Raw genomic sequence first — 13,454 nt, 5'->3', positions numbered from 1 at the left:
GTCCAAGATCAGGGTGCCCTCATGGTTGAGTTCTGGTGAGAACCCTCTTCCTGGTTTACAAAGGCCACCGTCTTACTGTATCTCCACATAGCAGAGAGCACTCATCTCTCTTGTGTTTCTTCTTATAAGGACACTAATCCCACTCATGAGGGCTCCTCTCTCAAGACCTAATTACCTCCCAAAGGTTTCACCTCCAAATAGCATCACATTGTAGATTGGAACTTCAACATATGAACTTTGGCAGGGGCACAAACATTTAGTCCACAGTAGCAACTTAAGAATTCATTCAGCACTTTCTATGCACCCACCTGCCCAATGCAAAGCACATTGTTTATATTAACTCTGCCCAAGAGCATGTGGGAAGTAGGTGCAGTTATTATCTCCGTTTTACAAATGAGGACACAGAGTCAGAGAGGTTGAGTAATTTTTCCAAGAACACAATAGCTCATAAAAATAACACTAGGATTCAAACATAGGCAGTCAGATTCAATTTCATGCCCTTAACAACTTCATTTCACCATCATTTACCCCCAGAATTTGCACCTGTATTACTCTTTGAAGCTGAATAGTGTTTTAGGGATTACAAATCACATTCCTGAACATCTGATACTCATACAAATCCCATGAGGTCCTTAATAGATAATAATGAGTGAGATCAAGCATATGAAGTACCCAGAAAAATCTCCACTTTATACCACATCCTCTGTGGGTACCCTTAGACCCATAGAGAGATATCAGGAGGGTCAGGAATCCCTAGAAACTGTATAACAACTTTTGTGTGGATATGAAGATGGGCATTTCTCATAAGAAAATCTCAAGAGCTGGATCAAAAATAAGTACCACACAAAGGGTCTGAATACACTCTTCTCCAAAGAAGGTATACAAATGACCAGTGAACACAGGAGAAGATTCTCAACATCATTAGTCATTAATCATTTAGATGCAAATCTAAACCACAACGAGATACCTCTTCACACCTACTAGGATGGCTATAATCAAAAGTTCAGACAATACAAAGTATTGGTTAGGATGGGGAGAAATTGGAACTCTCATAGATTGCTGGTGGGAATGTAAAATGGTGCAGCTGCTGTGGAAAACAGTCTGGAGGTCCCTCAAAAGGCTAAACACAGAATTACCATATGATCCAGCAAGTCCATTTCTAGGTGTCTACCCAAGAGAAATGAAAACATATGTCCACACAAAAACCTGTACACAAATGATGTTCATAGCAGTATAGACAAAGAAGCAAAAACAACAAAAATATCCATCAACTGATGAACGGACAAATAAGATGTGAGGTACCCACACAATGGAATATTATTCAGCAATACAAAGGAATGAAGTACTGATACATGCTATAACACGTACCAGTACTTGAAAATGTTATGCTAAGCGAAAGAAATCAGTCACAAAGGCATACATATTGTATGAGTCTATTTATATAAAATGCCCAGAATAGGCAAATCTATAGAGGCAGAAAGTACATCAGTGGTTGCCTAGGGCTAGTGGAGATGGAGGGATTAGGGATTAACAGCTAAGGAGTGTGAGGGATGATGAGTATGTTCTAAAATTGACTGTGGTGATGGATGCACAACTCTGTGAAGATACTAAAGTCATTAAATTGTATACTTTAAGCGGGTAAATTACATGATATGTGAATATATCTCAATAAACCTGCTAAAAAAAATTTAAGGGGGGAGTGGCACAGAGAGAAAGAAAGAGAGAAAAGCCCAAAAATAAACCCATATATAATTTGGGTTTAACCATAGTAGAAAACGAAATACAGATATACTTCTGCCCACAGGCAGAAAGCAGGCCACAAATGTGTTTTGTTCAGTCCATGAAAGTGTTTTCAAAAATCTTTGAAGCAACTAGTAAAATGTAAAAACCCAGGGGTTTCACATTCAAGAAAGAATCTATACATCTGCATTTTCCTCAAAAAGGAAAGTTAAAACAATAAAATTTAATTTATAAATAAATAAATAACCAGAATCTGGCAATACTAGGCTTGCATTCCAACGCTGCAACAATCTGCTAAGGCCAAGGGTGGGCAGCCATTTTTAGACAGAGCTTACACTGACCAGTAAGCCTGAGTGCCCAGCAGGTCAGGTTTCCACTCTACCTTTGAGTTTTTGAGTCGATTATCTATTGCTTTTATCAGATAGTCAAAGGAATCTCTAACTCAAAGCACATTCAGAGCCCTTAGAAAGAAGTGGCCGGCAAATAGTGGCCATTTGCTTTATAGATAAGGAAACTGACCTAACTTGCCCGAGGCCAGGAGAGTGCTGCAATCAGCAGTAAAACTACTTTTTCTACTCTTGGTTTCTTTCATTACTCTTCTGGCCTCCCTGCTGATATTTCTAGAGAGGCTACAATTACCATATCCTGTTCCTTTTTTGGCAGCAACTGAGGGAAATTAGTGAGAAAGGAAAGAACTTGCTAGACATTCCAAAATGGCATATGATTTTCAGGCTCTATGATCTTCTAATCACAAGCAAATTTTGCCTGGACTTAAATCTCTCTGGTTTGTGTGGGCAACCTGAGCGGTCCTCCTGGCCCATAGCCCAAGGAAGAGAAAGAGAATGTTAAAGTCTCAGGACAGGGAAAGACTCCCAAGAGTGTGTTTTCTCCAAGGTTACCAGTAGCCCTGCTACAGAAAGCACAAGTTCCTAATAAACAGGAATGGTTCTTCCCCTGGGCCAGGTGGTTTGCTCATGTCAAAAACGACTATTTACAAGAAGCTCCGAGTGCACAATAGGCTAAGTGAGGAGAGAACTTTGGTTGTTCATAGTCATTCACCCCACTGGGCTTTGAGTCTGCCTGGAAAGAAGTTCTATATGATGCCCACATATAGTTGGGAGAGGTGGAAGAATAAAGAACAACCCAATTCACCAGGCTGATCTCTCCAATCAAAACTCATAGCATATATGCAATCCCGGGATATCTGACCCTCATCCGATCTTGGAGTGCTTCAAGATCCAGAGCCAGCAAATGGCAGAGGATCATTGCACATCAGGCCAGGGCTGGAAAGCAAATGCCAGCTGAGAAAATGCAGGAAAACCAGGGTTAGGGAAGGCACCTGTCTGTGCCATGGAGTAAAAGTTGTCTTTTCCAATCATAACAGACCAAGAGGTTCTTGCAGAGGCACGTGCTTAGAAAGCCTGAGAAAGAATGAAACCTCTAAGGCAAACAAAATGACCACTTCTCACTGCTCCCAATTGTGTAACTCTGAAATAGTCTCAAAGTTTATCTGTGCTATAAACAACTTAGGAACCTTTTCCCCAGAGATATGGAAATGCCAACACTCGTGGAAAAAGGAAAAGCAGCATTGGGCTGCCCCCAACAAGGCGACATGCTAAAGGTTCTGGTGCCAAGTCCAACAGAAGAGTTTCTAGGTCAGTGCATTGTTACCCACTCCCCAAGCCCTGGAAAAACTATGATTTCAGGCAAAAGCTGAACCCAGCTGAAAGCAGGTTCAATCATGAATTCAAAGTATAGGACATATCCCACTGTGGAATTTGTGTCAAATTTTTCTTATTTTTTTAAAATTGTGGTAAAATACACATCATGTACAATTTACTATCTTAGGCATTTTATAGTGTGCATTTTAGTATTACTAACTATATTTATATTTTTGTGCAATCAATCTCCAGAATTTTTTCATCTTACAAAAATGGAACTTTATACCCATTAAACAACTTCTCATTTCCATGTCTGCTCAGGCTCTAGCAACCATCATTCTACTTCTTCTTTCTGTGCATTGAACTACTTTAGACGCCTCATATAAATAGAACCATTCAATATTTGTCTTTTCATGACCAGCCATTTCATTTTGCATAATGTCCTCAAGGTTTATCCATGATGTTGCATGTAACAGGATTTCCTTCCTTTTTAAGGCTGAATAATATTCCATTGTATGTATATATCACATTTGTTTATTCATAAAATCTATTTCTATATCTCAGAGATATGATTCTGTTGCTCTGGTGGTACACAAGTTATGGAGTTCAATTTGTAATGGTCACGATTTTATACAGAGAAAGAGACAGACAGACAGACTTGATTGAATGATGTTTGTACTCCAGGAGAGGAAAAACAAGCTAACTAAAGCTGCAGCTGAGCTCAATTCCATCATCTAGAACCATCTCACTATCCCTCTTTACCTCAAAAATAAAAGTTTTGTTAACTGTATATTCCCAGGTCCTGGGAACAGGACTTAGCATACAGTTGACAGTAAATATTTGTTAGCTGAGTGAATCTAGAAGAGTGATTGCTCAGAAAATGCTATATCCTTGATCTTGATTGATCCAGCTCACCTGAACATATGAGCCAAGAAAGGATCAATATGTATTGACATGGAAATATGTCCAAGAACTATTTTTTTTTTTTTTTTTTTTTGTGGTATGCGGGCCTCCCTCTGTTGCGGCCTCTCCCGTTGCGTGGCACAGGCTCCGGACGCGCAGGCTCGGCGGCCATGGCTCACGGGCCCAGCCGCTCCGCGGCACGTGGGATCCTCCCAGACCGGGGCACGAACCCGATTCCCCTGCATCGGCAGGCGGACGCGCAACCACTGCGCCACCAGGGAAGCCCCTCCAAGAACTATTTTTAAAGGAATCAGGTTGCATATCAATAAACAGTATAATTCCCTTTACATAAAAGCAAATGCACAAATCAAAACAATAAATACATACGTATATAATAATATACCTAAATAATATGCTACAAACCCAACAGTTTGATTACCTCTGGATTGAAGGGCAATGAGGACAAAGGATAGAAAGGGAACTTTCTGTTTGAACTTCTATTTGTAGTGTTTTAATTATTTACCAAAAGAACTTATTTTTGTATTGTTAGTGGAACTTTTTTAAGGAAAAAAAAAATCTGGAAGGATAATATGTCATAAGAATACATTGATTCATTCTCATGACATATAGCACAGGTAACTCTGCTCAATGTTATGTGGCAGCCTGGATGGGAGCGGAGTTTGGGGGAGAATGGATACATGTATATGTATGGCTGAGTCGCTTTGCTGTGCACCTGAAACTATCACAATATTGTTAATCGGCTATACTCCAATATAAAATAAAAAAAAATTTTTTTTAAAGAATATGTTGGGCTTCCCTGGTGGCGCAGTGGTTGGGAGTCCACCTGTCGATGCAGGGGAAACGGGTTCATGCCCCGGTCCGGGAGGATCCCACATGCCGCGGAGCGGCTGGGCCCGTGAGCCATGGACACTGAGCCTGCGCGTCCAGAGCCTGTGCTCCACAATGGGAGAGGCCACAACAGTGAGAAGCCCGCGTACCGCAAAAAAAAAAAAAAAAAAAGAATATGTTGATTCAGTTTACCTTACATGTACCCTTTCTCAGAGACCTACTGGAGAATGTGCTCCACCAAAACAATGGGAAATAATCAAGAAAGAAGAAGACATGGGATACAAGAAACAGGATCCAGCATAAGAGAGAGGCAAAAGGAATATCCAAAATGATGGTAAAAAGAGAAGTAACAGCTGTGTATCCAACATCAAGGGCTACCATTCTGGACAGGCAAAGCAGGTCAAAGAGCAGTATTCAACAAGATAAAATTGACTGAAATAGCTGTTGCACTGGAAGATCTTGAGAGAAGATTTAGACAACCGGCAAAGAACCTGTGGTTAAATCAGTGAAAACTCCATAGAAAATTCTGCAAACACACACAGAAAGACAGCTCTAGGGGAAAACAATAGTAAGGAAGGGAAAGTAATCATGTAGTACATAATCCGGTTCTTAATAGTGGATAGGAAGGCATAGTAATGTTGACTGAACTAAATATTGACCTAAATAAAAATTATGAGTTAGCTATATTCTGAAGATAGATGGAAAGAACAGGAAGGATGCATGTGAGTGGTAGGTGAAGGAACTCAAAAGAAAGCTAAATACTCATATTCCATGCTGGAAAGACAGTACATGATGACTAAACCTGAAAAATCAAGAGGGAGCAATATAAGCATTATTTAGAGACACAAGGAAGTACCAACTAGCTAAAAGAGATGAACATGACTGCTCTTTCTGAAAAGAAGAAAATGATAGAGGTTCTGCTGTTTTTAGTAATGAACCTTATGGAATTATTTTTCTCTGAACTATGTGTATATACAACATCAGTCAAACTAAGAAGTAAAAAAGAGAAAAATCACAACTGAGACCCACATCACAATACCTTACCTAACCATGTTTTTTTGTTTGTTTGTTTGTTTTAAACAGGAAAATTGTTGCTGTGTAGATTTCTGATGTGACACAAAGAAATAACAGTTAAGGTAGGATGGCCACTTTCGGTTCCAATACTGGATGATTCTACCAGAAGTGTGAAGAGAATCATTCTGAAAATGGTTGGGCTTTCCAGCCTATATGGAAAACCCATGATAAAAAACCCAGGGAGAAAGAAAAAGAGGCAAGACATATTTCAGGTCCAATATTTACCAAATGCTTGAGTTTTGGCATAGAAGTCCTGCCAAAAAAACTTAGCTATGATAGAGAATTGTAAATGGGCAAGATAAGACCAAAATTTGTGGCAAATCACCAATATTCTGCCTGGGTCTTTCCCTCTCTTCTGGGGTACAATCAACTCAACATGTTATTCACACCCTTGTCTATTAAAGCAAGTCTAATACTTTCTGAGGATACTAATCCCCAATTTTGGCCCCCAAAAGTAGGTCCCTGCTGGGTTCCATCTCAAATGATTTTCAACCCCCCGACCCCGTGGTGGTGGTGGTGAGGGATACCTAAGAAACAGTCAGATTCTCACCAAACCCAGGTGTCAGTCAGGCCAGAGTATCTAATGCTTTATCAGTTATGGAAGAATCCAAAGCAAATGAAAAATGAAACACCAAAATTTGTACACAGGGAAAAAGAAATTGAAGAACTCAGTTCCCACATTGGTAGTTAATAATGAACCACCCTCTCCCTAGGAACAAATGCTCAAAATCCTGTGTATGATATCCATATTCTTAGTGTTTTAAAGCACTTGCCTGGGTTCCAATCCTAACTCTGTTATTCTCCCTCAGCTTCATTTTCCTTTCCTGTTAACCGGTGGGGTGGGAGTGAGTGGGTGGTGATACTTAGATCTCACAGGATTATTGCCTGGATGAAATAATAACAACCAAACTTTTGCAATCCGCTAAATATGTTATGCATTATTCTAAGTGCACTGCATATATAGCATCTCATTTAATGTTCAAATTATAACTATTATCTCATTTTCCAGATGAGGAAGCCAAAGCACAGAGGTTCAGTAACTTGATCAAGATCGTAGCTAGTGGTGGAGCAAGGAGGCTAATTCAGGTGATCTGGCTCCAAAGAAAGTACCAACAACCGGACTATGCCGAAATACAAGAAATAGAATGTGCACCATAAATGGTACTTATTCACACACCATGTGTGCCAGTCCAAAAAATAGGTTAAGTGACAGGCAGTTTGAGGCTTGGCAGCCTTACAAGAGACCAAGGCATGACGAGGGCCTCCACTCCTCTCCCTAACTCCCCAAGCTCCCCACAACTTCCCATCGCGCTTGGGACTTAGGGCTTCGAGGCTGAGAGTCCTGGTGGTTGGAGGTAGAGGGTGGAGCGGAGGAGGGGGAGGCCGGGGGCGGGGGGGTGGAGGGGGTTGGTGGTTAGGTGGTTGGGACGCCGGCGTTTACCTTGACCTGCACTCTCATCGCTCCGGAGTCCGGGGCGCGGCGCGCAGGGACGCGCAGAGGCGCAGACAGCGGCCTGGGCACTTCTCCCACCGCCACCGAGAGCCGCGACGACGACCCGTCCCCTAGATCTCCACCGCCCAGATGTGGCCCTCCGCTCCGGACCGAGCCTTCTCTCCTACCCGCAGCCGACTCACGCCACGTCCGGTCTCTTCCGCCACCGACCCAGAGCGGAACCACAGAGCTGCCTCCTCTCCCGGGACGTGTCCCCACCGCCCTAAGCAGAATCCCCCGCCCCGTTAGGTTTCCGCTCGGATACCACCTCCGCGCTGGCCCCATTCCAGCTCCGGCAACTGGATTGTCGGGCGTGCCCTTAAGTAAGTGTCCTACGGTAGCCGAACCCTCAGATATGTTAATCAGACCCGCGTGGAGACCACAGGACTTGAGCGCAGGTATTTCGTAAATCCCAGCTATGCCAGATCCTAGTTAGATATCTTGTGGCTGGCCCCACCTAAAGCACCCAGGGCCCTGGGCTCAGATCTGGTAAACCGCCTAAGACGCTTTGCCCCGCCGGCTGGCAGCCCACCATACCTGTAAGCCCTCCTCCGCAGAGCAAGCTGTCATCCTGGACTTGCAGGCCCGCCGCCAAAACCTTGTCTGAGCTTCTGACTTGTGGAGTCAGATGTGGGCTCCACCTCCGCACGCTGCCTTTTACAGCCCTACAGATTTGTCACAATACCTTTTGGCCTCAGTTACCTCTCGTGTAGAAAGGAGGTGATTCCGACCTTACCTGGATCAAAGAGTAGAGGAAGGGTCAAATGAGATTTTCATCATCATCACACACGTATTTAATTGTACTGTTCTTGTTGAGTCAGTGTGGTGCGGGGAGGACACAGGAGGTTTAACCTAACAACCAGCAGTTTACTACCTGGGAGTTACTGAGTGTTAGGTGACCCCTCTGGGCCTGGGTTTATCTACACAGTGGGAAGGATAGCGAATAAATCCCCTTTCCTCAGAGGCTATACTGAAATCCATAAAATACAATCAAAAGCTTTGTGATTTCTGTTATTTTCGGTGGGCTGCTCTGGCTAGTCGGTCTTGATTAAGGCTGTGGTCAGTTACTAAAGGTGAATCCCAGTATGTTGGCAGAGGTGATGCTCATTTATTACAAGTGTTGTAATTAACAATGCTAGCCATTCATCCCTAACTGACTTCAAATTAGGACCACCTATCCTTTTAGTCCATTCTGGACTTCTGCCCAGTGAGCTCACATTTGCTGACACTTTTTTCAGCCTGATTTCTTAATGTGGTTTTAATTTTTCTTTGTTAGAAAACTTGAACATCTCATATATGTATTAACATTTTGTTGTTTGCTTTTCTATTAATGCATTTAATCTCATTCTCCTTGACCCAGCTCCCTCAAAATGTTAATGATCTGTGAGCAGTTAACAGGTTCAGAAGCCCCCCTGAGGCAAGTAAGCACCTATTGATTGGTGTTTCTCCATACATCTCCCCTGTTAGGTCTGTCACAGCACTAGAGACTGGGAGCTCTCAGAAATCTGCAGACCCACCAAGAAGACTAGACGTTTGGAACTCAAGATTCTTAAGAGTGTTGGTGCACTGTAATTACCATCTTCCAGTTTAAACTCTGGTAAATTTACATGTTAGGATCATCATATATTCTTTTCAGATCAAGCTTCAAGGCAGAGAGTCTAAAATATCAGGACAATTCCAGGGCTTAAGGTATCTGGTGTGCTACTTTGCAAGCTGCCTTTGGTTCCCAGGCTGTATCAGAAACACCTGAGGCATTTGCTAAAAGTGCAGATTCCTTAGCCCCCACCCCCACCCCACCTAGACCATCTGTATCAGAATTTCTGGGGTGGGGCCCAGGAATCTGTATCTTTCACAGGCACCTCACACAACTTGAAAGCTTGCGTAAAAAAATCTTCTGGCCACAAATATACCTTTGCCAAGCGGCTAGCAATGAAATTTAAATTTTAGGGTGTTCATTAGTAGTCTAGTGTGTTTTAATTCAAGCCAACAAATATTTCCTGAACACAGACTGTTTGTCAGGCATCCTGCTGGGTGCTGGGGAAACAAAGATGAATACGACATTGTCCAGTCTGCAAGGAGTTCGAGTTTACAGAGGGAGGAGGGACAATCAAAAGTGAAACCGTACCTGGGGCACCACGGGTAACGCTCATCAACATAAACAGATTTTCTCACTTGTTTGCCCTCCCTGATCCCTTTCTCCCTCTTCCCATTCTTTTCTCCTATGTTTTCTTCTTTATCAGATCTTCGTTTTTACCCTGAACATTGTAAATGTTTTATTCCTGACCTAACATGGTTTTAAGACACTACTCTAACTTTTAAAGTCAACCTTATGATTTCAAAATGGAGGGAAACAGCTGATTTTTCAGCAGAGAAAAATGGGTATGAGAACACTTTTTTAATATGTGAAGATCTTTTTTGTTTGTTTTTGTTTTTTGCTGTGTCGCATGGCTTGCAGGGTCTTAGTTCCCCGACCAGGGATTGAATCCATGCCCTCACAGTGAAAGCACATAGTCTTAACCACTGGACCAGCAGGTAATTCCCTATACGTGAACATCTTGATGAGTCCCAGTTATTGGAGACTACTAAGGAATAGTTTCTAATATATGCACTCTTCTCCTAAAGAAATTTGTTAGAAGCTTGGATTTGGTTTTGGTTCATTTTCATTTATTTGGATAGGGCTGAGGGTTGTTGGGGGATTTGCACAGTAATACTTCCCAGCCTCTCTGGACAGCCCAGGGGGAGAAAAATGAGCATAAATAACTCTATTTCTGGGAGTTTCCTGGTGGTGCAGTGGTTAAGAATCCACCTACCAATGCAGGGGACATGGGTTCGAGCCCTGGTCCGGAAAGATCCCATATGCTGCAGAGCAACTAAGCCTGTGCGCCACAACTACTGAGCCTGCGCTCTAGAGCCTGCGTGCTACAGCTACTGAAGCCCCCGCACCTAGAGCCCGTGCTCCACAACAAGAGAAGCCACTGCAATGAGAATCCCAAGCACCACAACAAAGAGTAGCCCCCACTTGCCGCACTCACCGCAACTAGAGAAAGCCCACTTGCAGCAACGAAAACCCAATGCAACCGAAAATAAATAAAATTTTAAAAAAAGAAGTTACTAACTGCATTAAAAAAAAACAAAATAGGGCTTCCCTGGTGGCGCAGTGGTTGAGAGCCCGCCTGCCGATGCAGGGGACACGGGTTCGTGCCCCGGTCCGGGAGGATCCCATATGCCGCGGAGCGGCTGGGCCCGTGAGCCATGGCCGCTGAGCCTGCGCGTCCGGAGCCTGTGCTCCACAGCGGGAGGGGCCGCAGCAGTGAGAGGCCCGCATACCGCAAAAAAAAACAAAAAAAACCAAAATAAACAACTCTATTTCTTTGCACTAGGAAGAAAGAGTACCATGGGAAACTCTTGCCCAATGCATCATGGTATATTATTATCTCGTGTTCATGGTTTTCACTGTGGGTGGCCACCACCACTTTCAGAAGCATAAAGGAAACAAAATAAATGCAGTGGCATTCTAAAGTGGGTAATGGAAACGATGGTAAACCTAGAGGGCATTCCACAAGTGGGGGAAGTTTAAAGTTATGGATTATTAATTTAAGATAAAGGTATACTGCCAGTAAGGAGGGATGAAATCCAGCCCTCCGATCCATTCCTGTGTGACTGTTTCTGTTTTCAGACCTTCCATTCAAACCCAAGGTACTGAGTTTGAATTCCATCCATTCATTCTCCTAAACTGCTACAAATCAAATTTACTTTTGAAAGGTAGCAATATATTTTCTTATGCCTACTGAATAACTGTTTTTCTAATTCAGTGCTTCTATGGGAGTATGCTCCCAATTTGCTATGAAAATGGATCATTTATCCTGTCACATAAGCAAAGATTAAAATACTCATGGTTGGCAAGGGGAGAAATAGGAACCCTCAAATACTTTTGGTAAGAGTTTAAAATGATATCCTTTTTGAAGGCATTTTAGCCATCTGGATTCAAGGCATAACCTTTCCCATCACAATTCCAGTCCTAGGACTTCATACTTCAGAGATACACTAAGATATGTGTATAAGGATATAAGGATATACATAGTAGCACCCTTTGTAATGAAGAAAGATTGCCAATAATCCAAACGGCCATTAGCAGGTGCTTAAATAAATAAACTGTGGTGTGTGCATACCATAAAACACCATGCAGCTTTTAAAAGAATGAGTTAGATCTAAATGTACAGATATGGAAAAGGAAAATAGCAACTAGTAAAAGTAAGTATGATTCTATTTTTTTAAATTTATATGTGTAAGTTGGATTATTTACAGGAAACTTCTAGAAGAATATATGCCAAACTGTTAACAAGAGAAGACATACTTATACTAAAAAACTATCCGTTGCTTATCTGAAATTCAAATTTAACTGGGAGTCTTATCACACAAGATTGTTACACAAGCTTACGCTGGTGGCTTCAGGTAGCTATGGGCGCTGTTTGAAAGTGTGTATTACGAACATTGACACCGATCCTACCCTCCTTTAGAACTGTGTCTTCACATGCAACTTTGAATGATTCTTAAAGAGAGGAAAGGAGGAAGATGAAGACTGACTATAACAAAAATGCCAGGCACGCTGATAGATGGCATCATTTGAAGCTTCCTGAAAACAAGCACAGCTGATACTATAACTGATTTACTGACCCTCTCATCCCAGCAGCATACCTCTTTGCAAGGTGATTTCGCAATAACCTCCCATGTAGAGGCCCAGTCTCTTCTTCACACCATTAATCTGAGCTGGGCTTCTGGCCAGTAAAATGTGGCCAAAGTGACATGGTTCAAGTTTCTGAGCCTAAGCCTCTAGTGGCCCTGCAGCTTCAGCCTTCACCCTGTTGTAACGCTGCCCTGAGAACACCATCCCAGAAGAAAGACCACTTGGAGAGACCTGCCAACCCTCAGAATCATGAGAAATAATGAACTGATGGTATTTTAAGCCACTAAATTTGGTGGTTACGTGTTGTGACACAATAGATAACTCAGTTTGTTTCCTCATTGTTTTCCTCATTTTTTTTCTGCAAGAAATCTCTGTGAGGTTTCACTGCGGGTCAGAAATTTTCATCGTGAATATCACCAGTCTCACAGCTACATGTAAAAGAATGAAATTAGAACACTCCCTAACACCATACACAAAAATAAACTCAAAATGGATTAAAGACCTAAATGTAAGGCCAGACACTATAAAACTCTTACAGGAAAACACAGGCAGAACACTCTATGACATACATCACAGCAAGATCCTTTTTGACCCACCTCCTAGAGGAATGGAAATAAAAACAAAAATAAACAAATGGGACCTAATGAAACTTAAAAGCTGTTGTACAGCAAAGGAAAACAAAAACAAGACGAAAAAATGGGAGAAAACTTTTGCAAATGAAGCAACTGACAAAGGATTAATCTCCAAAATTTACTTGGAGTTCATGCAGCTCAAGATCAAAAAAACAAACAACTCAAACCAAAAATGGGCAGAAGACCTAAATAGACATTTCTCCAGAGAAGATATACAGATTGCCAACAAACACATGAAAGGATGCTCAACATCACTAATCATCAGAGAAATGCAAATCAGAACTACAATGAGGTATCACTTCACACCAGTCAGAATGGCCAACATCAAAAAATCTGCAAACAACAAATGCTGGAGAGGGTGTAGAGAAAAGGGAACCCTCTTGCACTGTTGGTGGGAATGTAAATTGATACAGCCACTA

At 42.2% G+C, this 13,454-nt stretch overlaps 1 protein-coding gene and 1 long non-coding RNA gene across 2 annotated transcripts in view; both read right to left on the bottom strand.

The window, feature by feature from the left end:
* The window catches only part of TRPM6 (transient receptor potential cation channel subfamily M member 6), a 142,416-nt gene extending 134,412 nt beyond the window's left edge, over positions 1 to 8,004 (bottom strand). The window contains 3 exon segments of the mRNA XM_028493867.2: positions 7,669 to 7,691; positions 7,694 to 7,745; positions 7,747 to 8,004. Coding sequence (XP_028349668.2) covers positions 7,669 to 7,691; positions 7,694 to 7,745; positions 7,747 to 8,004 — 333 coding nt within the window.
* Positions 8,005 to 8,372: 368 nt separating this feature from the next.
* Positions 8,373 to 13,454, bottom strand: part of LOC129392415 (uncharacterized) — a 66,185-nt gene continuing 61,103 nt past the window's right edge. Inside the window, exon 4 of the long non-coding RNA XR_008618223.1 lies at positions 8,373 to 8,455. This is a non-coding gene — a long non-coding RNA (uncharacterized lncRNA). The remainder of the gene's footprint in view (positions 8,456 to 13,454) is intronic.

Source organism: Physeter macrocephalus, chromosome 9 (genome assembly GCF_002837175.3).
Source record: "Physeter macrocephalus isolate SW-GA chromosome 9, ASM283717v5, whole genome shotgun sequence".
In the NCBI taxonomy this organism is placed as follows: Eukaryota; Metazoa; Chordata; class Mammalia; order Artiodactyla; family Physeteridae; genus Physeter; species Physeter macrocephalus.
Note: the sequence above shows the minus strand (reverse complement) of the source record. Positions and strands in the feature narration are given on the sequence as shown.